We start from the raw sequence: 23,837 nt of genomic DNA, 5'->3' as shown, positions 1-23,837 counted from the left end.
TGTACGTTTCACTTAGTCTTTCCTGTGTTGTTTGCCTACAGAGAGGGAGGAAGTGCTGTGTGCTGTTAGAAACAACATAGCGCTGGTGGGTAGAGGCCAGGGTAGATGGGCGCTCCTGGTAGGCCCTCCAGATGGGGCTCGGTGGTGGCTGTGCAGAAGCCAGACAGCCCAGACAGGGTGATCCCTGACCCCGAGCAGGGCTCCTCTGTCCATTTGGCCCTTTCCGCGCTTGGCCTTCACCGTCTCATCCACCCCACCCCTGCCCACGTCCAGGTGTGAGGAGCGGGACAGAAGAGGGGACAGAATGTGCCCCTCTGTGAGCTCTCCAAACAGAAGACCCATCAGTAGCTTTTTCCCTCTTGGGTCAAGGGCATGTCACACGGTCCTGTCTAGCTGCAAGGGATGCTGGGAGATGCACTTGGGAGAACAAGTGGTACATGATGCACCACAGAATAAAAGTGACCTGTTAGGAAGGAAGGGGGGTCAGGTGATGGGCAGGCAGTGGGCAAGTCTGTGGAAGGCATGGATAGTTTCAGGTAGAGAAGTGGTGTGATTGTGCAGGTGCTGGTGTACCTGCACAGGTGTGTGAGTACACATGATGATGTGTGCATGCAGACGATGGCATATGTACCCATGCATACGCATGTGTGATTTTGTGTATGCTGGTGTACCTGCACAGGTGTGCGAGTACACACCTGATGCATGCATGCGGAAGATGTATGGCATATATACCCATGTGTATGCATGTGATTGTGGGCATGCTGGTGTACCTGCACAGGTGTGCTAGTACACGTGATGTGTGCATGCAGACGATGCCATAAGTACCCATGCATATGCACATGTGATTGTGTGCTGGTGTACCTGCCTGTATGCATGTGCTATGTGCATGCATGTGGCATGTAGAGTGTGTATGGGCATACCTGTGTATGCACTAGGGCTGGGCAGGTATCTTCGAGGGCTTCTTCCAGGTGGACAGATGGGGTGGCATGAGTATAATCATGAAGACTGGATGCTGGTGGTGACCTGGGGGAGGCCCATGAGCAGAGGGTGAGTGAAGTATGTGTATGCAGCCAGAAAAGCACTTGAACTTCCTGATGCCAGGTGGTTGGAGGTGAGTACAGGAGGGAGGATTTAAGGGTCACTTGGGCCTTATGCTTGAACTGATGAGCTGGGGCCACTGGGGAAGGGTGTGTTGGGAGAAGATACAGAGGTTGGTGTTAGGCTGATGTGCCCATGATAGTCAGGGCTCTTTATTAAGTCATTTCTGAGGGCAGAAATTAGTTGAATAACTGCTGGGACTGTGGGTTCTCCCATGAAAGGCTGCAAGGTCTTGGTCTGAAGACCAATCAAGCCTCTAGAGTAGATAACTCCCAGTTGTGGCTGTTAAAGTAATGAATGGATAACCTGTTTAAGTCACCTTGGAGAATCCCTGGGTGTGTGGCATGTTAAAGTAATGAATATACCTGAGCATTCCTAGGGCCTCTAGAGGTTTGTGGCTTCTCCCAGTGAGCCCTTTGTGTATATTGAACCCCATCTGGTCCCCCCTTCACAGTGGCTTACAACACACTGGTCTCTTGCCTATCTCAACATAGCATGGCTTTGCAGCCACAAAAGTCTTCATTGTTCTTGCTGGTGGCTCATTGTGTAGATGGTCTGCACTGTCCAGCCTGCTGCCAGGCATTTGTCCAGACCATCCTTATACATCCTTGTTCACATGTGTGAGTAGCCCTGGACGCAGAATCAGCAGTTTGATGGGTTTCTAGTGGCCACTTGATTTTGACAGCTCTTGCCCTCCACGGAGCCCTGCCTCTCACTCCCTCCAGAACCTCAGGGGAGCAAGCCTGACTTTGGGGCCAGCCCCAAAAGTCCTCCATTGTATGATCCTTCCCTGAGTGTGGAAGGCCATAGAAAGTTAGGGCGAGGATCTGCATAGTCAGGGGGCCAGAGGCCAGAAAGCAGTGTTATCCCAAGGTCACAGGAGGGCAAGACCCCGCACCTCCTTTCCCTGCCCTGGCCCCTGGACAAGGGAGGAGCTCAGCTGCCTGCCAGGTCCCCACACTGGCCAGCATGTAAGATGTGCACCTGAGCCAGCCACCTGGGAAATGAGGAAATGGTGTGAGTTGCTCTCATCTGTGTATATTGAGACCACATAGGTTCCTGAGAGAGCTGTCACTGGTTCTGTGTATAGTCGGACATTTTCTTCAGGAAATTTGGAGTTTACAGATTGTTGGGGGTGGGGGGCTCAAGGACCTGGTTTTGGACTGGACCAGATGCCTGGAGTGACTCCTAGAACAATACAGAACTGGCCCACTGAGACATCAATTCCTCATGCTGCCTCTGGAGCTGGGGGGATGGGAGGACCCAGAGCTCCCCCACCCAGAGCTGCTGACATGCTGCCTAGAGCTGTGGTGCAGGGGGAGGGGCTCATGCCAAGAAGCTCAAAGTTGATGGCCATCCAGCATTGGGCCTCCCTTGCAGGAGAGAGAATTGTCAGCCCTGCTTTCAGGCAGGAAGTGAGCCAGGAGCAGTAGGAAGGAGGTGGCCACCTCCCATGCACCTCTAGTCTTGCACAAATGCAGCAAACAGAAGGGGCATAACGCAGCTGGGATGCTGGCACGTAATGCTTTTAACTTTCCAGCTTCACCAAGGAGGTGGGTAGCATGAGGTTGAAGGAGCCAGGCCACCTAGGCAGTTCTGTAGGAGGGAGAATGTTCTTGGGAACACGGTGCTGGAACAGCTGCTAAGTGCAGCTGCCCACTCCTGCCTCCTTTTTACAGCCAGGGTTTATTATTATTATTATTATTTTTTTAAATTTCAGTTTAACATCCAAAGGCATTTGCACCTGCACTTTGCCAAGATGCTTATCCTGTTAGCCTTCTTTCAATTTTTTAAGATTTAAAATTTTTTTAAAGTAATCTCCATACCCAATGTGGGGCTCAGACATTGAGATCGAGAGTCACGCTCCACCGACTTATCCAGTCAGGTGTCCCTGACCTTCATTTTTTAATTTTTTTTTTTTTTTTTTTTTTTTTTTAATGATAGTCACACACAGAGAGAGAGAGAGGCAGAGACACAGGCAGAGGGAGAAGCAGGCTCCATGCACCGGGAGCCCGACGTGGGATTCGATCCCGGGTCTCCAGGATCGCGCCCCGGGCCAAAGGCAGGCGCCAAACCACTGCGCCATCCAGGGATCCCCTGACCTTCATTTTTTATTTAAGTGAATTTTTTAATGAGCTATAACTCCTATAGCATGAACGTATCCTTTCAAAGTGCACAATTCAGTGGTTTTAGTACATCCACAAAGTTGGCCGGCACTACCTAATTTCACATTTTCATCAATCCCTAAAGGAATCCCACTCCCCCGGCAATCGCTAACCTATCTTCCACCTCTATGGATCTGCCTGTTCTGCACATCTCATATGAACGCAAGCCAACAATACGTGGCCTTCTTTGCCTGGTTTTCCCAGGACCACCGCATTTGCAGGGTTCATCTGTGTCCTGGCAGGTGCCGATAGGTCGGCCACCCTTAACTGGCTGAGGACCGCCCCCTCGCACACAGTCGCCCCCTTTCCCGGTTCATCAGCTGGCGGCCAGTGGGGTGGTTTCTGTTTCGTGACTCCAAGGGCAGCGCCAGGAGTGTGTGTGGCTGCAGAGGGCGGGAGGCGGGCAGCGGAACCGCGGCGCGCCGTGTGTGGGAGCTCCCGCGGCCTTCGCCAGGCGCCCCAGGGTCGCACCTGCGCACACCCCGCCAGCCATGCCGCGGCCCTCGGCGTAGGACGCCCCTGGCCCGCCTGCTCCCCACCTTGTTCCCCCGCCCCGTTCCCTGGGTCGTGGAGCGCGTGCGCACTCGGGGGCTCACCCACATTTCGCCGCTTCAGAGCCCCCGGGTCCCGGGGCGCCCGGGCGCGGTCGCGCGGGGCCGCCGCGGGGAGCACAGGTGGCCACACGGGGCCTCTGAGAGCCGGTGTGTCGGGCGGTGCCCGCCGTGCCGTCGTGCGCGCCCATGCGGGGCCGCCTTCCCTCTGCGCCGCGTTCCCCGAGGGGCCAGCGCTCTTCAGCCCGACGCCGGCCGCGCCGACGACTCGGCGGGGCGCCCTGTTCCGAGTCCCGCCCCTCGCCCGGCCGCTCTAGCCCTCCGCCCGTCTCGACGCCTCTCGCGACGTCACTTCCGGCTCGCGGCCGCGGGCGCGCCGCTGCTTCCTCTGTCCGTGGCCCCGGATGCGCCGACCGGAGCGGCCCCGCCTCGACCCCCGCCCCCAGCCCTCGGCCCGAAGCGGCGGGACTGTGGTCCAGGCCCAGGCAGGTGCGGGCACGGGGTGGCGGGAGCGGGAGCGGGCGGGGGTCGGCGTCGGCGTCGGCGTCGGGGTCGGGAATCGCGTGGCCTGCGTCCCCGGCCCTTCCCCCACCAAGCCCGGGGCGCGTAGTTGGGGGCCCGCCGGCGTGGGGGGCGCTGCCGGGAGTGGGGGGGTTGGCGCCGGGGGGAGGTGGCGTCGAAGTCTGGGCTCTGCCGGGGGTGGGCGGGGGACCCCGGGGCTGGGAGGGCCGCCGGCGCGGGGACGCGGCCCGCGGTGGTGCGGCCGCGGGTGGGGGGCGGAGACGCGGCGACGCGGAGAGGCGGCCCCCGGACCCCAGCGCCGGGAGGGGGCGGCCCTCCGACCCCCGCTGTGGGCAGGCGGTGGGGCCCGCCTGGCTCTTTATTTTGGTCTGGCCCTCGGCTCTGCGTCGCCGGTCCTTCGGCAGGGTAGGCATCCCCACTGCATTGGTCCCCCGGCACGGGTGCCACCTCCGCGGGTGCGGGAACAGATTCAGAGGGAAAGGGACGTGTCCAGGCCGACCGACGAGGGGCAGCTGGGGGAAGGCAGACCCAGCTCGTCCTGACGCGGCTGTGTCCTGACGGTCGCGAAGTCAGCATGTGCGGGGGGCCCCGCCGCCGGCCTAGCCCCTTTGCCCCCCTCGTACCTCCCGGTGGGCGCCGGCCTTCTCTCGCCCCCAGCACTCGTCCACAGAGATCTGTCGTCCCTCGGTCTTTGCTCCCGTCACTGTTGGTGGACAAGGACGGCGCGGTGGAATGCTAGTAGTGCTTTCTTCCTGCTGTTGTAGGTGTTGGAGTCTTTGTGTATTTTCTGGTTAATTTTTGAAGTTATATATGCAATAAAATGGTTTTGGTAACTTTTTTTTAGTGGAACCAATAAAACAGATGTGCTCCCTGAATGGTTGCCAGAAATGCAGAAATTTTTTTGAAACTAAATCATTCTACCACACAAAGATTAGCACAGTTAATGTTTTTACAGTCTCTTGTTCTATTCATGTGATTTTTCTTGTTTCTTTCTCTTTCCTTCCTTCTTTTCTTTTTTTTCTTTCTTTCCTTCTTTCTTTTTAAAGATTTTATTTATTAATGAGAGACACAGAGAGAGAGGCAGAGACACAAGCAGAGGGAGAAGCAGGGTCCCCACTAGGAGCCTGATGCGGAACTCGATCCAAGGACCCCAGGATCACACCCTGAGCCAAAGGCAGGTGCTCAACCACGGAGCTACCCAGGCATCCCCATGTAATTTTTCTTTTATAATTGAGATTGTATAATGTAATTTTATGTGTTTTTAAAAACAGTATGATCACATGTTGTGAAGTCTGGTACAATAATTGCTGTTAGCACTGTAGTATCTGCAAACCATTATTTACTTTCTTCTATCGGACCCACAATTTCTTGCCTACTGTAGGCCATGGCTTTAATATTCATGTCTTATTTTCAGTTTATCTTCTTTCCGAAGTATTTTTTTAAAGATGTTATTATTTATTAGTGAGAGAGACAGAGAGAGGCAGAGACACAGGCAGAGGCAAAAACGGGCTCCTTGCGGGGAGCCTGATGCGGGGCTCAATCTCAGGACCCCAGGATCACGACCTGAGCCGAAGGCAGATGCTCAACCACTGAGCCACCCAGGTGCCCCTCTCTAAAGTATTCTTACTGACATACAAATCCTCCACTTAGCCTTTCTAGGTCTTTAGCTTCCTTTTATACCGAGTTAGAAAAAAATCATGTGCTCCGTGTCACCATTTTCTCCTCACATTTCCCTTGAACCAACTTCAGTTAAACTTTTGACCCCACCTCTGAAAACCACTTCTCTTGGGGTCATCAATGCTGTTATATTGCCAAGGCCACCCATGGCTTCCTTGAAACATTATCTCCTTATGGCACTGAGATACCACACTATTGGTTCTCCTTTTACTTTGCTGGATGCTCCCTCTAGTTTCTGTGCTGGTTCCTTATGCTCTCCTTTCCCTGTAAGTATAAGTATTCTAATGCCTCAGAGCAGTCCTCAGACCTCTCTGGTCTGTACACCCAGGTGATCTCATCCTGTGTCATGACTGTAGGTCACATGTCAACATATCCTGAACGTGTATCTCCCAGCTGGATCTTCCTGTTCCAAGTTACAAATCTTACTTTAACTTGTGTGGAATCTGCTGCTTACACTCTGTTGCATTTCACTTGGACACAGCTCCATGTTTGTAGTTGCTCAGGTCAGAACTGTCCTGTGTCAACACTTTCAAAACCAGATTTAGACCTGACTGCTCCTCAGTGTCTTCTCATCTATGGCTGCCCTTCACTCCCCCTCCCCACCCATCTTTTACCTGGGTTATTCCAATGCCCTCCTCCCAGCTCTACCTGTTCACCCTATCTCTTCTGCACTTGAATCTCAACACAGCAGCTGGCTGATGTTTTTAAAACAAATCACGTTGTGCACTTCTTTGCCCAAAGCTCTCCATAGTTCTTATCTCCGGAAAAAAACAAAGTCTTTAAGGCAATTTATGAAGCCCTTCAGGACCAGGTCCTTACTGCCCCTGTTACCTCATGTCCCTGCACCCCAGTCCTCATCCCCTGGCTCAGTCACACCTGGCTCAGGGCCTGGGCACACCCTGGCTGTGTGTGGAATGTTGGGTCCTACATGCCATGGTCTGACTCTCTTCAAAAGCCCCTCTTCAGAGAGGCTGTAGAACTCGACACCTTGCCCACATTACTCACTGTCTCTACCTCATCTTGCCACAGCTCTGCCATTGCACTTCCTGTGTATCACTTGACTGCCCTCCTTCTGGGGGCGGAAACCATGCTGTGTTCACTCTTGTGTCCCCAGTGCTTCAAAATAGTGCCTGATGGAGTAAGTGCTCAATAAATATTGAGTAAATATAACAATGAACAAATTATTTTCTAAAGCAGGTGGATTTTTTTTTTAAGATTTTATTTATTTGAGAGAGAGTGAGCATGAAAGAGAGCAAGAAAGAGCCCGAGTGGTGTGGGAGGAGGGGGAGAAGTAGGCTCCCCACTGAGCAGGGAGCCCGAGGTGGGGCTTGATCCCAGGACCCCAAGATCATGACCTGAGCTGAAGGCAGGCGTTTCACCTACCGAGCCACCCAGGTCCCCTGAAGCAGGTGGATTTGGTAGGGACCTAGGCATACAGGGATAATCAATGATTCTAGGGGATGCTGAAGAATAAAATTCACATGCTTAGAAGAGGGAAGCTGGCTCTCCCAAGAGGAAGACCCGTGCCGGAGGTGAGGAGGTGAGGTTTGCATAACCTCACGTTACTTAGCTTTTTTTTTTTTTTAACTTTACACGTCATAGTATTCACTTTTCTTGGTATAGGAAAGGAAGACCCGTGCCGGAGGTGAGGAGGTGCCTTTGCATAACCTCACGTTACTTAGCTTTTTTTTTTTTTTAACTTTACACGTCATAGTATTCACTTTTCTTGGTATAGAATTCTGAGAATATTGATAGACATTGTGTAATTTCTATGACAATCAGGATTCAGAACAGCTTGGGTGGGTTGGTCAGTTAAGCATCCAACTCTTGATTTCAGCTTAGGTCTGATCTCAGGGTCGTGAGATCAAGCCCCATATTGGGTTACTTGCTCTGCAGGGATCTGCTTGAGATTCCTTCCTTCTCACTCTCTTCTCACTCATGCACACTCTCACTCTCTCTAAAAATGCCAATCTTGGGCAGCCTGGGTGGCTCAGTGGTTTAGTGCCATCTTCGGCCCAGGTTGTAATCCTGGAGACCCAGGATTGAGTCCCATGTTGGGCTCCCTGCATGGAGCCTGCTTCTCCCTCTGCCTGTGTCTCTGCTTCTCTCTCTCTCTCTCTCTCTCTCTCTCTCTCTCTCTCTCTCTGTGTGTGTGTCTCTTATGAATAAATAAAATCTCAAAAAAATAATTAAAAATAATTAAAAATAAAAATGCCAGTTTCTTCACCCCCAACAATTCCCTAGCACCCTCACTGTCCTGAGCTCCTCCCTCTCTACAGCCACTGATCTGTCACTGTGTTTTCTGTCTTTTCTGGGATGTCAATTAAAGGAACTCCATGTGGACCTTCTTTTATTGAACATAATGCTTTTGAGCTTCATCCAGGTTGCTGCTTGTACCAAGAGCTTGTTTCCTTGTGCTGCTGGGTGTGCTGCAATCGAACCAGTCCCCTGTTGTTTCTGGTCCTCTGATACAAGCGATGCCTGAGTGACTCACATTGTGTGCTGTCCAGGCAGTCCACAGGAGCTCCTCTTTGCTCTTTCTCCCAGTTCCTAACTTCCTGATTAGGCTAACTGATTCAGTTTGCACTTTTCCAGGTCTCTTTCTGCACGTTAGAAGCTGCATTCTCCGTGATGGTGCTGGAAATTCCCCAGGGGCTGGAAATTGGTTCTAAGGAGGAGGGTGAAAAAATCTTAGATGTGACAGTGATTTGTAGCCTCCCAAAGCGAGGTCTGTGCTATGGTTGTGGTAATAAAACTTCACAGAGTGTGAGGGGGGATTAGGAGAGAAGGATCTAAACAGACCTCTTACGGCTGTGGGTAAAAAGTTGAGAAACACAGCAGTACAGGGATGTTAGGGGCTTGCAGCTTTATGGCTATGTCTGAGGAAGCCCTGCTTTACTTTCTCTTGACTCATCCTCTGCAGCTGAGATACAGTCCGCCTGTCTGGTAGTACAGGGCTCTCTGTTCTGTCAGGTTAAGGACCTGCCCCCACCACCACGACAGCAAAGTCTCAGCATCATAGCCGGTTAAGCTAGAAGAGACATGGAGACCTCAGTGCCAGTTTCTGCACTGTGGCACTGCCACAGAGCACGTGGCACAGTGAAACCCACAGAGTTTTAAACTCAGTTTGGCCCAGTTCATGTCATTTGGAATGTACGTATTTTAGGAATGAGCATGGAGCCTGCCTGATGTACTCTGAGGGGAGAAGAATGTGTATTTTGTTGGTAAATGGGACTTTTTTTGCACCCTTTAATTTGTTAAGGAATGTTTGGTATTGCTCTCTCATGTGGAAAATATTTTTTCCTGTAACTTTTTTAAAGTTTTTAAATATTTTATTTTTTAATATTTTTAAAGATCATTCATTCATTCATTCATTCATGAGAGGCACAGAGAGAGAGAGGCAGAGACATAGGCAGAGGGAGAAGCAGGCTCCATGCAGGAAGCACGATGTGAGACTCCATCCTGGGACTCCAGGATCATCACATCCTGGGCCGAAGGCAGACATTCAACAGCTGAGCCACCAAAGCGTCCCTATGAGTTCCTTTTTTGTAAAAGTAAGCAGCTATTTACAGGATATCGGTGTTTGTAGACTGTTGTAGTGAACATAACTAGGAAATACATTTTTGTGGGAAAAAAATTAAGTATATAACAGATTTATGTACATATCCTTTTTTTTTGTAGAAAACAATGCAGGCAAGATGTATCTATTTATACATCTGCCTATCTTTTCCTTTTAGCAAGGGTAGTATCCCACATAGAATCTTCTGTGTTTTATTTGACTTCATGTGACATTTCTGGAAATTGCTCTGTACGAGTTCACAGAGAGCTTTCTTATTTGTACAGCTGCGTAGAGCTCCATTGAGTGGATATACCAAATAAAGTCAACCAGTCTGTGAAATGTGGATGTGTAGTTTATTTTTATTTTAAAGATTTTTTATTTATTCATTCATGAGAGACACAGGGAGAGAGAGAGAGAGTGAGGCAGAGACACAGGCAGAGGGAGAAGCAGGCTCCATGCAGGGAGACGGACATGGGACTTGATCCCAGGTCTCCAGGATCAGGCCCTGGGCTGAAGGTGGCACTAAACTGCCGAGCCCAATTATTTTTAATGTGTGTGTTTACAAATAATGCTGTAGTGACTGAACTCTGCTTATGTGTTTTTGTACCAGAGGTGGCTATTCAGGGTGAGTTTGTAGTGGAACTGCAGGGTCCAGCATGTGGACAAGCACATGCGGTTTTATGAAGTGGTGCCAGGTCCTTGGGTCGGGTCGGACAGCACTATAGCAGAGCTGAGTGGACCTGACTTCTCCCAGCCTCACCAGCAGTATGTCTGGCTTCTGAATTGTGCGTTCTGATAGATGCAAAATGGCATTCCAGTTTAGTTTTAATTGCAATTCTTTTATTAAGAGAGATGATTTATAAGTTAATATGCTTGAAAGAATTCAACTTCAGGTCTTGGAGTTCTACTTTGTTTTACTGATTTCTCTAACAGGAAATGTCATTTCGTAAGTGAGGTCTGGGAGTGAGTGACTGAGTCGCATTTAGCCTGTTGCTTGTGAGCAGCCTTGTAGAGATACTTTGTTGGTTCATGAGGGCCAAATCTGCGCTCTGGGTTTTGCATAGACCAGAGTTACGGACTGTCTCTGACACCTCCATGTCTGCCTCTGTGTGTTTCCTCACGGCCTGCTGGGGTTCTTTGGGCCATGAGCTGTGTACTGGACGCGGGTGGTATGGATGTGCAGAAGCACTTCCCTGTGGTGACAGCAGTGGCCCTGTGTGATGAACAGTGCCCAGGCCTTGCCTTTGGCTTCGAGGGTGCCCCATGACTATGGTGACAACATTGCAAAACTCCCTGAAGCAGGGGAGACGGTCCTGGCTGGGTCTGGGGAAGTGTGGGGGCAGAGAGGGGGGTGAGTTTGGGAAGGGAGCAAGGCTCATGGCCTGAGCTCCCTACTTGGTGAGGGGGAATAAGAGAGCTCCTGATCCCTAGCTGCCTGATCTGGCAGCTCCTAGATAGGACACCAGGAATGGTGGGTGGGCAGCAGCAGCAATTTGAGGCTTCAGCAGTGGGGCTGAGAGCAGCTGCTGGGGGTGTCCAGTCTCTCAAGCCATCCATCCCTCCCTCTCATGGGTTCTTTTTTTTTTCTTTTCTTTTTTTTTTTTTTTTAATTTTTAAATTTATTTATGATAGTCACCGAGAGAGAGAGAGAGAGAGAGAGAGAGAGAGAGGCAGAGACACAGGCAGAGGGAGAAGCAGGCTCCATGCACCGGGAGCCCGACGTGGGATTCGATCCCGGGTCTCCAGGATCGCACCCTGGGCCAAAGGCAGGCGTTAAACCGCTGCGCCACCCAGGGATCCCCCTCTCATGGGTTCTGACCCAGGGACCCCTGCCCTGCACAGAACAGGGCCCAGATAGTGTTCCTTAGAGTGGCATTTTCCTGGCATCTGGAAGTGCCCCTTTATGATGTCATTGTCGCCCTGACAGAGCAGCAGCAGGATGTGGGCCTGTGGCTGGCATCCTGCTGCCAGTGGCACTAGGGAGCATTGCACACAGTGACCTGAGGGCCTGCACACTGCCTCTTGCCAGGCTGCATCCATGCTGTACCACGGTGCCCCAACCTAAGCCTCATCCTGAGCAGTACCTGCGTGGGACTGTGAGCTTAAGGGTTGGCTCCAGCTCTTTCTGATGGGCCTTGAAAGTAGAAACAGCTACTACCAAAAAAAATTGTTTCGCCATTGGTGGTAGTTTTGCTTTCCATTGGGTTGGCTGTGGCACATATTTAGGGAATGCTGCTTTAGATAAGCAGTTTCTTTATATCATTGTTGATTGGGTTTATTTCTCTACCTGACTATAAGCTCACTGAGGTCAGGATTTACTTTAAAAAGTTGAGGTATAATTTACTTTAAAAAGTTGAGGTATAATGTTCAAAGTTCATGCTTTAGCGTGTGACCCTGTGACTTTGGACAAACACATTAGTAACCACTTTCACACATTTAGTGGAGGAGTGGGTCCACCCCCCAGATTCTCTCTGCTGCTCCTGAGTCAGCCCCTCCCCCATCTCCAGCCCTCGGCATCTGTCTAATCTCTGTCCCTCTGGTTTTGCCTGTTCCAGAATATCATGTCATGTCAGTGACCTGCGCTGTGTGATCCTTGCGTCTGGCTCTGCTCCTTGGCATCTTGCAACTCATCGTGGTGTGGGTGCTTGGTAGCTTGGTAGCTTGGTCCTCATATCGCCAAGGAGTGCTCTATCCCTTCTCCAGGTGAAGGTCAGTATTCATATTTTGATATATTTCAGTGGCTAGCTATTTAATTTATATCTTTAACAGAGTAGTGGCTATATCATATAATTGGTATCCTGCTTCTTTCGTGGTAATATGTCTGCACATTTTTCATTTTTATTAGAGCCTCCATCTAGAACTTGGGCACTGGATAGTTCCAGTTACTTTTTTTTTTGAACTCTTACTGTATTCTGCAATAAACATTTTTATGCACAATTTAAAAAAAATAGGTGAATTTCCTCAGGAGAGATTTCCAGAGCTAGTCTTACTAGGTCAAAGGTAATGGGTCAGGTGGGTTGCTTCTGCTTTCCCAGCACTGTTGCCCACCTTGTCAGGCATGTCCTGGCCTCTGAGCTCTTTGAGATCTCTGCTCTGTGTCCCTATCTGCCTCTCAACCCTCCACTAGATGTGGGGTTGGCAGGGTGCCAGTCGTGTGATATAGTATCTTGGCTAAGTGGATCTGGGAGATATTTATTTCAGTCTGTATTACTTTATAAGCGGTGAAGTTGGACATTTCCCTTCCAGCTAGTTAAATAGATGTTTTTCTTTTGTAAACTGTCTCTTGTCCTTAATTCATTTTTCTGTGGGATTTCAGTGATTTCCACTTTATATGAGTACTTTCTATAGTGTAGTGATAGCCCCATCATAACTACCCCAAATAGTCATGATTTTGATGATTTATTTTTGAATTTTAAACATTTTAAAATTTTGCATGTCTTCAAATCCATCTGTCTTTTCAGATACAACTTTACTGTTTTAAGTTTAGGAACTTGAATTCCCCTTCAGAGCTCTAGTAAGTATTCATTTTTGTATTCTCTGTGTATTTCTATTTTGACTCTTTTACGATTGGTGTAAAACTTGGGATGTTACCTTATGAAAATGCTTCATTTATTTTGGTGAATGATTTGTGGTGAGAATTGAAATAGGATTTTCACTCTGTCAGTGGTCATGACATATTTCCTCCTAAGTCTTAGCTTCCCCTGGTTTTGTGAATTGTTATATGTGAGCGAGCTCATTTATGGCTTTTGTTCTCTCTCTTTGCTCACTTTTGATGTTGTGAGAATGTATTCTAAGGAAATAATCCTAAATATGCCCTTGTGTTTATCACATTTGTTCTATTTTTGTGCCAGTTCCACACATGTCTCCTCATAATGCTTGTTTACAAAGCTCAGGAGCAAGAGCTCGTTCTGAAAGCAGGAGGTGTGCTGAGGCCGTGATCTCCTGTTAGACATATGTGTTGCAGCTTGCCTGTGATCTTGGACTCTCTTTAGCAATAGCCTTCAGAGCAGAAAGTACCTTTTCTGTTGTTTAAATAGGCACCAATTTTCGTGTTTTCCCAACCTTTACTGGCATACCCATACATTCTGTAGCTTCTAATTCTGCATACCATCTATCTTGGCCAGGGTTCCATGTGTAGATGTATTTTTGCGTTGTAACTTTTATAGCTTCTGGTTTCTGATGTTTTTACCCCTGTCCTCTGAGATAATTTGTGATGCCCTGTGGATGACGAGGTAATGCCCTGTGGATGACGAGACCGGCCCTATTGCTTGTTTTGAGGGGCAGGGTGGAAGGAACACCAAGAAATGGGGAGCTCAGTGTGTCGGTTAAGACTTGAGAATTTCCAGTGGTGAAAGGCTATTTCTGTGCCTGTGACCCTGTTGTAGTGGGGAGCAGACACCTGGAGCAGGGGGCTTTGGAGGACATCATGTCCCCAGTGGGGTCATATCCCTCGCAGACACTGAGACTCTAGCTGGATCTGACTTGGGAGCATTCTGGGGTCCTGAGAGCTGACCCCCAGCACATGTCTTCTACTCTCCCAGTACCTCCCTGGTCCTCTGCACAAAGCTGTTTGGGCTAGGAGCCCCTTTGAAGCTGTGGTACTAGCTCCAGAGAGTTTGCATATGTCTGAGGGAGACTCTCCCAGAGCATGGGCCCAAGTCCCGCCATTCTTCCTCTCTCTCTGAAGTTTGAGGTGCCTTCTTGTTTTGTCCTGGCTTCTACAACAGGTCTAAGGTGAGGCTCTGGCCCCCAGGCCTGGGCCCTCTCCTTCAGGAGCTTAGGATCTGAAATGAAATGGTTGCTCTCTGTGTTTGCAGTTGATGTAGCCCAGAAGTTGATGGGGTGTTCTGTTCTGGTGATAGGGTGATGGCAGTAGACCGCAGACAGCTGATGCAGTCACTGACTGCCTGGCGTTGAGCAGGGGGCTGTCCTTCTACCAGGAGAGACAGGCAGACAGCCCTCCCGCATGTGGAAATGGAGAGGAACCGCTAGCTAGGAGGCGGCTTCTGGGAAGAAATGTGTTGGGCACAAGTGCCAGTGCCAGGTTCAGATCCTGCCTGGCCTTGAGCTAGCAATGCTGGTTACTTTCCATGGTAGTTAACTGGGATTATCCACCTGCAGGTCCCAGCAGTGACCCAGAAGGACCTGTCCCTCATCTGTGTTGAGGGACATTGTCTTTAGTGCCATCTCTTTCATGGCTTGATAAGAATTAATAAGACTCATTTGCATCAGATGCCCCTGGGAACATACCAGACTATCTCTCCAGTGCTGCTAAATGGTACTTGTAGTAAGTGCTGATCAGATGCAGATGCTTACATTTGTCTTCAAGTAACTTGATATTAACTTTGATTTTTCAGGAGAACGTTAAGTTGGATTAAAAAGGGGGGCGATAATGCACCATGGCAGCGGCCCTCAGAGTGTCCAGCACCAGCTGCAGAGGTCTAGGGCCTTCACCAGCAGCGAAGGAGAAGAGCAGCAGGCCCACCCAAATCCTCCCCAGTCCCCTGCCACGCCCTTTGCGCCATCGGCGAGCCCGTCTGCACCTCAGTCTCCTGGTTACCAAGTTCAGCAGTTGATGAACAGGAGTCCCGTGACTGGGCAGAACGTGAACATCGCCCTACAGAGCGTCGGACCCGTGGTGGGAGGAAACCCACAGATCACGCTCGCTCCTCTGCCACTCCCCAGCCCTACTTCTCCAGGTTTCCAGTTCAGCGCCCAGCAGAGGCGCTTTGAGCATGGGTCTCCATCGTACATCCAGGTTCACCTCGCCACTGTCCCAACAGGTGCAGACTCAGAGCCCCACCCAGCCTAGTCCTGGGCCAGGGCCGGGCCTGCAGAGCATGCGGACAGGCACCCCTGGCCCTGGCCTGGGCCTTTGCAGCAGCAGTCCCACCGGGGGCTTTGTGGACGCCAGCGTGCTAGTGAGGCAGATGAGCTTGAGCCCGTCTAGTGGCGGTCACTTTGTGTTTCAGGAGAGCTCGGGCCTTGCCCAGATGGCTCCAGGTACCCAGGTGCAGCTGCAGCACACAGGGGCTCCCATCGCGGTCCGAGAACGGAGACTGTCACAGCCCCATGCACAGTCTGGGGGCACCGTCCACCACCTGGGACCACAGAGTCCTGCGGCTGCAGGTGCAGCCAGCCTGCAGCCCCTGGCCAGCCCTGGTCACATCACCACAGCGAGCTTGCCACCCCAGATCAGCAGCATCATCCAGGGCCAGCTGGTCCAGCAGCAGCAGGTGCTGCAGGGGCCGCCACTGACCAGACCCCTGCTGCCTGGGGTCGGGGTTGGGGTTGGGGGGGGCCTCGGCCTTTGGGATGACGTCCCCACCACCCCCCACCAGCCCCTCCAGGACTGCGGTGCCCCCGGGCCTCTCCAGCCTTCCTCTCACATCTGCGGGGAGTGCAGGGGTACGAAAGGCCCCTAAGAAGTTGGAGGAGATCCCCCCAGCATCTCAGGAGCTGGCCCAGATGAGGAAGCAGTGCCTGGAGTACCATTACAGAGAAATGGAGGCGCTAAAGGAGGCCTTCAGGGAGTACTTGGTCGAACTGTTCTTCCTGCAGCACCTTCAAGGGAACATGATGGACTTCCTGGCTTTCAAGAAGAAGCACTATGCCCCGTTGCAAGCTTATCTTAGGCAGAATGATTTGGATCTGGAAGAGGAGGAGGAGGAAGAGGAGGAAGAAGAGGAGGAGGAAGAAAAGTCTGAGGTTATCAATGATGAGGTGAGAAATAGCACTTTAATTAGAGTACCATGCTATGCAAATTTGAGTCTAGGCAACTGTAAATAAAACATAGCCTTTGAGCCTGGGATGTTTCTAGGATGTGGTTTCATGAGGATTTGATCCAGAAGTAAAATTGAAGATGTGTTTTGCTCTTTCCCTGCATGGTGGGAAGGAGCTGCTCTGGACATTGGGAAGAAGATGCAGGATGACCCTGTGAGCAGTGCTGGTCCAGGCCTGCACATGTTCTTGCAGAGCAAGGTCATCTAGTTTCTGAAGGCTGGCCTGGCATGACCCAGCCATCTCCCGTAGTCAGTTGTGGGTCTTGTCCAGCTCTGAGGCTGGAGATGTGGATGCCTTCTGGCTACTTGCATAGATTTTGCATTTTACCTACACTGGTCTACCATTAAAAATACCACAAATGTTTTTAAACAAGGGGTTTGAATCAGTAACTGTACAGTATAACAGTCATGATTTCACATCACCAGGTAGGTCTGTATGGTGTCTTCATGATGAAGATACCATTGTTATAGCAAAGCTTGGAGAATTTTTCAATTTTTAGATGTAAAAGTCTTCAATTTGAGGTTTTTTAAACTCATGTATGCAAATACCTATTGAGTGATATTTAACATAGAATTTTTTATAGGGAGTGAAATATTTTGGGGTGCTTGGAACAGGTCTTTCATAAATCCCCCTGAGTTTTATCAGTACCATAGTGATTCCTAAGATCCTTCTACTTGTATTTCCTGAAAGAGGAGCTAATGAAAACAGAGCAATGGTGAGAATGGTGAGGGATACTGTAACGCACTGTATTTTGTGCCATTGTGTTGTGTAGTGTACAGTATGTTGGTGGAGCTTATTTTGTTTTATGATACAGCTAAAGTAATTTGGCTCTTTGTCAGCTCTTCTCCTGCAAAGAAATCAGCCTTTGCTGAGCAAAAGCTGACCTCTTTGCTTTGCCGTCCTCATTGAGATTTCTGGACATATCTGTGTGGCTTTGCCATTTTGTGTTTTCTTTAACACCCTTTCCAGAAAGGACTATTTTTATTTTCTAAAAGGTCAATATGATTATTTTGAGGATTACACCTCTTTGCCATGAAACAGCGAAATTCAGTTCTCTGTATTTCAATGCTATCTGTAGGCTCCGTCCCCCTCATCTGTGCTAATGAGGAGGCATGACTCCCTTTTTTGCACCTTCCTACTGAGATAGACCCACACAACAGCAGGCAGTGGGGTGACTGCTGTACAGATGGCCTGTGAGGGCACTAGGGCTTTGCTGCTCAGAGACTGCCTGCCGTTCCCTTGCTTACGGTTTGAAGTTGCAGAATCTGAGGATGTTGCACTGTGTTCAAATTGGAGTTCCTGTAAGATTCACACTAGAGTTAGGTCGTTCTGTTGTAAATCCACCGTAAGTCAGTTAGGTATCCTTTTACAAGATTTCATGCAAAAGCATTCCATTTTAAACACCAAACATCACTGAGCTATCAGCAATAAAATTCTGACAAAATTTTGAGCAGTCTTAAAAATTATGTTGCCTTTTTTTCTCAAAATATTTCCTCTCAGGTAAAGGTTGTGACAGGAAAGGATGGGCAGACTGGTACTCCCGTTGCTATAGCAACCCAGCTTCCGCCAAATGTTTCTGCTGCTTTTTCATCCCAGCAGCAACCGCTTCAGGTACTTTTCGATGGTTCTCAAATGTAGCCTCATCCCAAACTTCCCTTCATCCAGATATTTTAACCTTCAATTTTACTATTTGCTCTCCAACATTTTTTTCCAGAGCCCATTCCTTATTTTTTAAAAAATTAAAAAGTCTTCCTGTATATAAAAATGATAAAATTAAGTTGCATGAGTAAATGACAACACGGATCTTAATGCATTATTATTTTTTCTGTGTTGAGTGTGACGCAGTAGTAGCTTTAGCATGCATGTCACCTAATACAGTCTTGTTGAATGTGTACTCAGGATTCCTTGTGTGCTGTGTTTTAAATGTTGATTCTTTTTTGTGTCTTCTATCTGTATTTTTAAGAACAGTGCAAAACAGAACAAAAAAAAAAAAAAGATTTAAGCAGCTAGTAACTTGGTATTTTCCGAACTGGAAGAAATGCTGAAGTCAGGACCTTAGGCCCCATTCAGGTGTCCACCAAGTAGAGACTGATTAGTGTGTTTGGAAACCAAATCACTCAGTGTTAACATCGGTGATGCCAAGAACCTGAAAGGATAGGTCAAATTCTCGCAATAGGGAATAATGGATGGTTCTTGGCTTCAGAGAGTAGTTTCATCTTTGTGGTGATACATTTTTTTAAAAAAACTTTTTTTTATTTTTAATTTTGCTATCATTTCAAACATATGTGAAAAGTTGCAAAAACAGTTTTCCAAAGAATTTCCTATGTGTCCTTTACCTGGATTCAGCAATGTGCACTCTTTGCCCCTCTGTAGTGTTTTCACTCTCTTGTATGTGTCTGCACACATATTTCCCCCGAACTGGGCAACCGGCAGTTGCGGGTACTGTGGCAGGCCCTTTTATGCTGATATTCAGCACATAGCAGGTGAGAGTGTTCTCTTACCCAGCACAGTACAAGTCATGTCAGGATTACAACTAAGCCAGGGGCTCATATGTGGTTTTTTGTCTTTTGCCCTGACGGCGTCCTTCATAGAGTTGACCTTTAAACAGTGTAGGGGCACCATCCCCACACGGTGGAACCTCCACATATAACTTTTGACCTCCCAAAACTTAAGTACTGTTAGCCTGCCGTTGACTGGAAGCCTTACTGATAACCTAGTCAGCACGTATTCTGTCTGTTACATGTTTTATATGCTGTATTCTTATAGTAAAGTGAGCTGGAAAGAAGGAAATCATAAAGAAGAAGAGAAAATACCTTTACTGTACCGTATGGGAAAAACATCTGTGCGTAAGTGGACCTGCACGGTTCAACCTTGCCTTGCTCAAGGGTCGGCCACAGTGTTTTTCCTGTAGTCTGGGGTCACCAGCTGTGCTTGGTTGTCATGCCTGGTTAGTCTTCTTTAATCTGGGCTGACTCCTTGGTCTTTCATGACCTTCACATTGTTTGAGTTTAGACTGCTTATTTTGTAGAATGTCCTTAGATACTGGATTGTGTGACATTTCCTTGTGTCTGACTTGGGCCATGTATTTTTGAGAGGAATACCACTGAAGTGACAGTGTGTGCAGCTCGCTGTGCCATAATAGGAAGCCATGAGATCAGTGGTCCTGCGACTGGTGATGCTCACCTTGACCACTTGTGAGACTGGGGTCCACCAGGCTTTTGTAGTGGAAGGTTCTTATTTTCTCTTTGGTAAATGATAAGCCATTTGGGGAAGATACTTTGAGACTATTTAAATAATCCAGTATCTCATTAAACTTTCAGCCACTAATTCCACCATTGGGACAGAATCCATTTTCACCTTAAAGATTGGGAAATGGATTTTTCTAGCCCAATCATCCCTAATGCATTTATTGATTGGCATTCCGCTGTTAACAGTGTGCTTTCCTTTTTCTCCGTTTATATATTCATATGTGGATTTGTTTTTCAGCCAGTGGGTAATGTCACTATAATACTATTTATTTACTTAGACTGACTCAATTCAGTAAAACTCACTCTTTTTTTGTCTGTAGTTCTGTTGAGTTTTGCCAAACCCATAGAGTTGTGTGGCCATCACTGTGGTCCAGAAACAGAGCTCTATCATCCTCCTGAATGAAATCTTTGCTCTCTGCCTCTGTGATTTTGCCTTTTCCGGAATGAAATCTAGGTGGATCCTGCAACATGTGGCTTCTGTCCCTGAGCGGCCACGCTGTGCCATTTACCATAGTCTTCTCTCTTTGCTAAGTAAGCAGTGTTCAATGGCATGAGTTCCTTGGTTTATTTCTTCACTCATCCTTCGGAGGACACTTGGATTGTTTGCTTAGGGGTAAGGCTGCTGTCAGCATTCATATACAGTTTTGTGTGAACCTAGGCCTTTGTGTTGTGCGGGAACATGCCTTGGAGGCTGACTGCCCGCTTGTTTACTATCTGTATGTTCCATTTAGCAAGAAATTGTCAAAGTTGCTGCAGTGGCTGTGCCTTGCTGCACTCCTGCCGCCCCTTGGAGGGAAGGCCCTGCTGTGTCCTCCGTCTTCATCTCTAGTTGTCACAATATGCTTGCAGTGGTCGTGGTTTGGGGGCTCACTGGTGGTTCGTTGGTGTATGTTCTTTGGGAAAGTCTGAGTCCTATATGTCACTGTTAGATTTGAGAATTCTTTGTATGAATGCAAGTTTCTTGGCAGATACAAATTTGGAAATGTTTTTCTCCCATTCTAAAGCTTATCTTTCAAAAAAAACAAAGCTTATCTTTCTCTCTTACACTGTTTTTTCAGAGCAAATGTTTTATGTTTTGATGCAGTGTATTTTATCTTTTTTTTTTATAGTTTTTTTTTTTTTTTTTTTTTTTTTATAGATTGTGCTTTTGGCATCCTATCTAAAAACTCTTCACTTACCCCAAGGTCACAGAAACCTCCTGTATTTTCTTCTGGAAGTTGTATATTCTATGTTTTACATTTACCTCCATGATTCCCTTTGAGTCAGGTTTTGTATTACGTGGCAAACATGTAGATGTTCATTTTTCTGCATATTGATTTCCAGTTGTTTCAGCACCATTTTTTTTGCAGCACCATTTCTTAAAAAGACTGTTCCATTTCCCTTATATTGACCTTGCAACTTTGCTGAAAGTGAGCTGATTCCTGACTGTGTGGGTCTCTTTCTAGACTCTCCAGAATTCCCTTCATCTGTGTGTCTTGCTAACACCACAGTCTACATCACTGTAGCTTTGTAGTTAGTCTTGAAATCAATGTGAATTCAACCTTTTTTTTTTTTTAATTGTTTTGGTCATTCTAGTTCTTTTCCATTTTCATAGAAATTTTAGAATCTGTTCTGTCGATATCTATAGAATTTTGATTTAGATTACATTGAATCTGTTAACCAGTTTGGAGAGGAGTGGTAACTTGACAGTATTGAATCTTCCAGTCCAGGAATATGGTATATCTCTCCCTTTATTTTGGTTGTCCTTTTTTTTTAAAAAAAAAAAAGATTATATTTATTTTTAAAGATTTTATTTATTTATTCATGAGAGAAAGAGAGAGGGAGAGGGAGAGAGAGGCAGAGACACAGGCAGAGGGAGAACCAGGCACCATGCAGGGAGCCCGATGTGGGACTCCATCCCAGGACTCCAGGATCACGCCCTGGGCTGAAGGTGGTGCTAAACTGCTGAGCCACCCAGGCTGCCCAGATTTTATGTATTTATTCATGAGAGACACAGAGAAAGAGAATAGCAGAGACACAGGCAGAGGGAGAAGTAGGCTCCCCACGGGAAGACCAATGTGGGACTCGATCCTGGGACTCTGGGATCACATCCTGCACCAAAGGCAGATGCTCAACCGCTGAGCCACCCAGGTGTCCCAGTTTTGGTTGTCTTTGACCAAAGTTTCATCAATGTTTTTGTAGTTTTCAGATTGCCAATTTTGTACATATTTTGTTAGATATATGCTTGGGCGTTCCAGTTTTTCTCTGGTATTGTAAGTGGTAATTTTAAAAAAATGGAGATATTCATCATAGGTATTTAGGAATACAGGTGATTATTTGAATCTATACTCTGCAGTCTTGCTAAACTCATTTGTTAGTTTTAGGAGCATTTTTGTAGATTCCATGGGATTTTTCTACATAGAGAATCATGTCTGTCAAGAAAGCAAGTTTTATTTTTTCTTATCTAGAAGCCTTTTGTTTATTTTTATTTTTTGGCCTTATTGCACTGGCAAGGACTTCCAAATATGCTAAATGGAGTGGTCAGAATACTTATTCTTACTCATTCTCATGTTTTGCTGTCAGATATGATAGTAGCTACAGATTCTGTAGATGTCCTTTACTAGGTAAAAGAGATTTCTTTAATTCTAGTGTTATGAATGGGTATTGAATTTTGTCAAATGCCATTTCTGCATTTATTTGCATGATCATGTGATTTTTCTTCTTGGGCCTATAAGGCAGATGGGTTCTGTCACATGAGATATAATTTATTGGTGGGGAAGGCACAGATCCTAAGTGTTACAGTTTGTGGAATTTGTCAGGTGCCCGTGTAACCCACTCCCATCAGGTCTTGTGCCCCTGCCATCGCTACGCAGCAGCCTCATCCCCTTATCTTACTGTGTGTTTTGATGGTCAGATTACCTGTAATTTGACCCAATGTATTTAAGCTGATCCTCTTGCACTGTTTATGTTTCCTTGTCATTCTCTGAGCCCTTTCTTACTTGCTGGCACCTTTAAGGTTCATCTTGGGTATTCCTGAATCCAAACCAGAATTGGTCATTTTTGCAAGGGGCCTGGTCCCCTTTGGTGGTGAAGAATAATTTCAACCTGATATTCAGATGCTTCTTATGATGAGTTTGATGCAGTTGAATATAAGCTTTTTTACCTTTGAGATTGTGAGAACATTTCTTAGTAGGGCATCTTTCCTGTAATGCTTTGTGGAATGTAATGCACTACTGTGTTTCTAGACCACTTTAATAAGTATTTGCCTGAGGACAGTGGAATAGTGAAAGGCAAGGAGTGCCCATCAGCTTAAGAAACAGACGTGTGGCCTCCATGGTAACACAGATTAAACCACTGTGATTTGCCATCACACTTGCCAGATCACCAGAAACTAAATTGGGTGGAATCTGCTGATGTAGGTCAGTGGGAGTCTCATCGACTTTTGATGGAGGGTAGCTTGGAGATATTTGCAAACTTTTTGCATGACCTGGAAGAGGTGAGCATGGGCAGACCAGACCTTCTGTCTCGACAACGTGCTTTAAGAAATTCTTGAATGTCTCTGCTAGAAACCAGGTATAGTAGTGTTCCTAGTGGTGCTGGTTATAACTGGGAAGAACCAAATGTACACTGGCAAGGAGAACAGGTCAGTGGATGGTGCACATTCATACAGAAGAATGTTGATAAGAGCCATCAGTAGAGAAGAGGTGGTCACAGTGCCAAAATGTGTGGGTATGTCTGTGCTCAGCCACACCTTGTGGGACAGAGGACTTAATAGGGAATTCTCTAGGAAGCAAAGCTGGAGAAGATACTGTTTGGAGAGGAGTTTGTAGGTGATGGTATCATGAGATGTTCACATACCGCTCAGGTAGTGGGCACCTTCATGGTGCCCAGGGTCGGTGAGGCACAAGCTGCAGTCTGTTTCCTGAGCGTTGTGATGAGTGCTTTATTTTTATTTTTATTTTTTAAAGATTATTTGAGAGAGTGTGTGTAAGTGGGAGGGGCAGAAAGAGAGATTCTGAAGTAGACTCCCTGCTGAGCGTGGATTCCCAACGGAGGACTCCATCTCATGGCCCTGAGACCAGACCTGAGCCAAAATCAAGAGTCAGATGCTTAACCAACTGCACCACCCAGGTGCCACCCCAGGTGATTGCTTTATTTTTTATTTTTATTTTTTTAAATTTTTATTTATTTATGATAGTCACAGAGAGAGAGAGAGAGAGAGAGAGAGAGAGGCAGAGACACAGGCAGAGGGAGA

General features: G+C 47.7%; 2 protein-coding genes across 3 annotated transcripts in view; one reads left to right on the top strand and one right to left on the bottom strand.

Annotated features, from left to right (window-relative positions):
- The window catches only part of LOC112676390 (uncharacterized), a 535,411-nt gene that overhangs the window by 227,281 nt on the left and 284,293 nt on the right, over positions 1–23,837 (bottom strand). The window lies entirely within an intron of this gene.
- The window catches only part of EP400 (E1A binding protein p400), a 102,627-nt gene continuing 82,948 nt past the window's right edge, over positions 4,159–23,837 (top strand). Inside the window, 6 exon segments of the mRNA XM_035706615.2 lie at positions 4,159–4,303; positions 12,128–12,281; positions 13,034–13,086; positions 14,930–15,333; positions 15,335–15,858; positions 15,860–16,295. Coding sequence (XP_035562508.2) covers positions 14,965–15,333; positions 15,335–15,858; positions 15,860–16,295 — 1,329 coding nt within the window. The 5' untranslated portion in view covers positions 4,159–4,303; positions 12,128–12,281; positions 13,034–13,086; positions 14,930–14,964.

Source organism: Canis lupus, chromosome 26, assembly GCF_003254725.2.
Source record: "Canis lupus dingo isolate Sandy chromosome 26, ASM325472v2, whole genome shotgun sequence".
Lineage (NCBI taxonomy): Eukaryota > Metazoa > Chordata > Mammalia > Carnivora > Canidae > Canis > Canis lupus.
The sequence above is the reverse complement of the archived record's forward strand: the minus strand, read 5'-3'. Positions and strand labels throughout refer to the sequence as shown.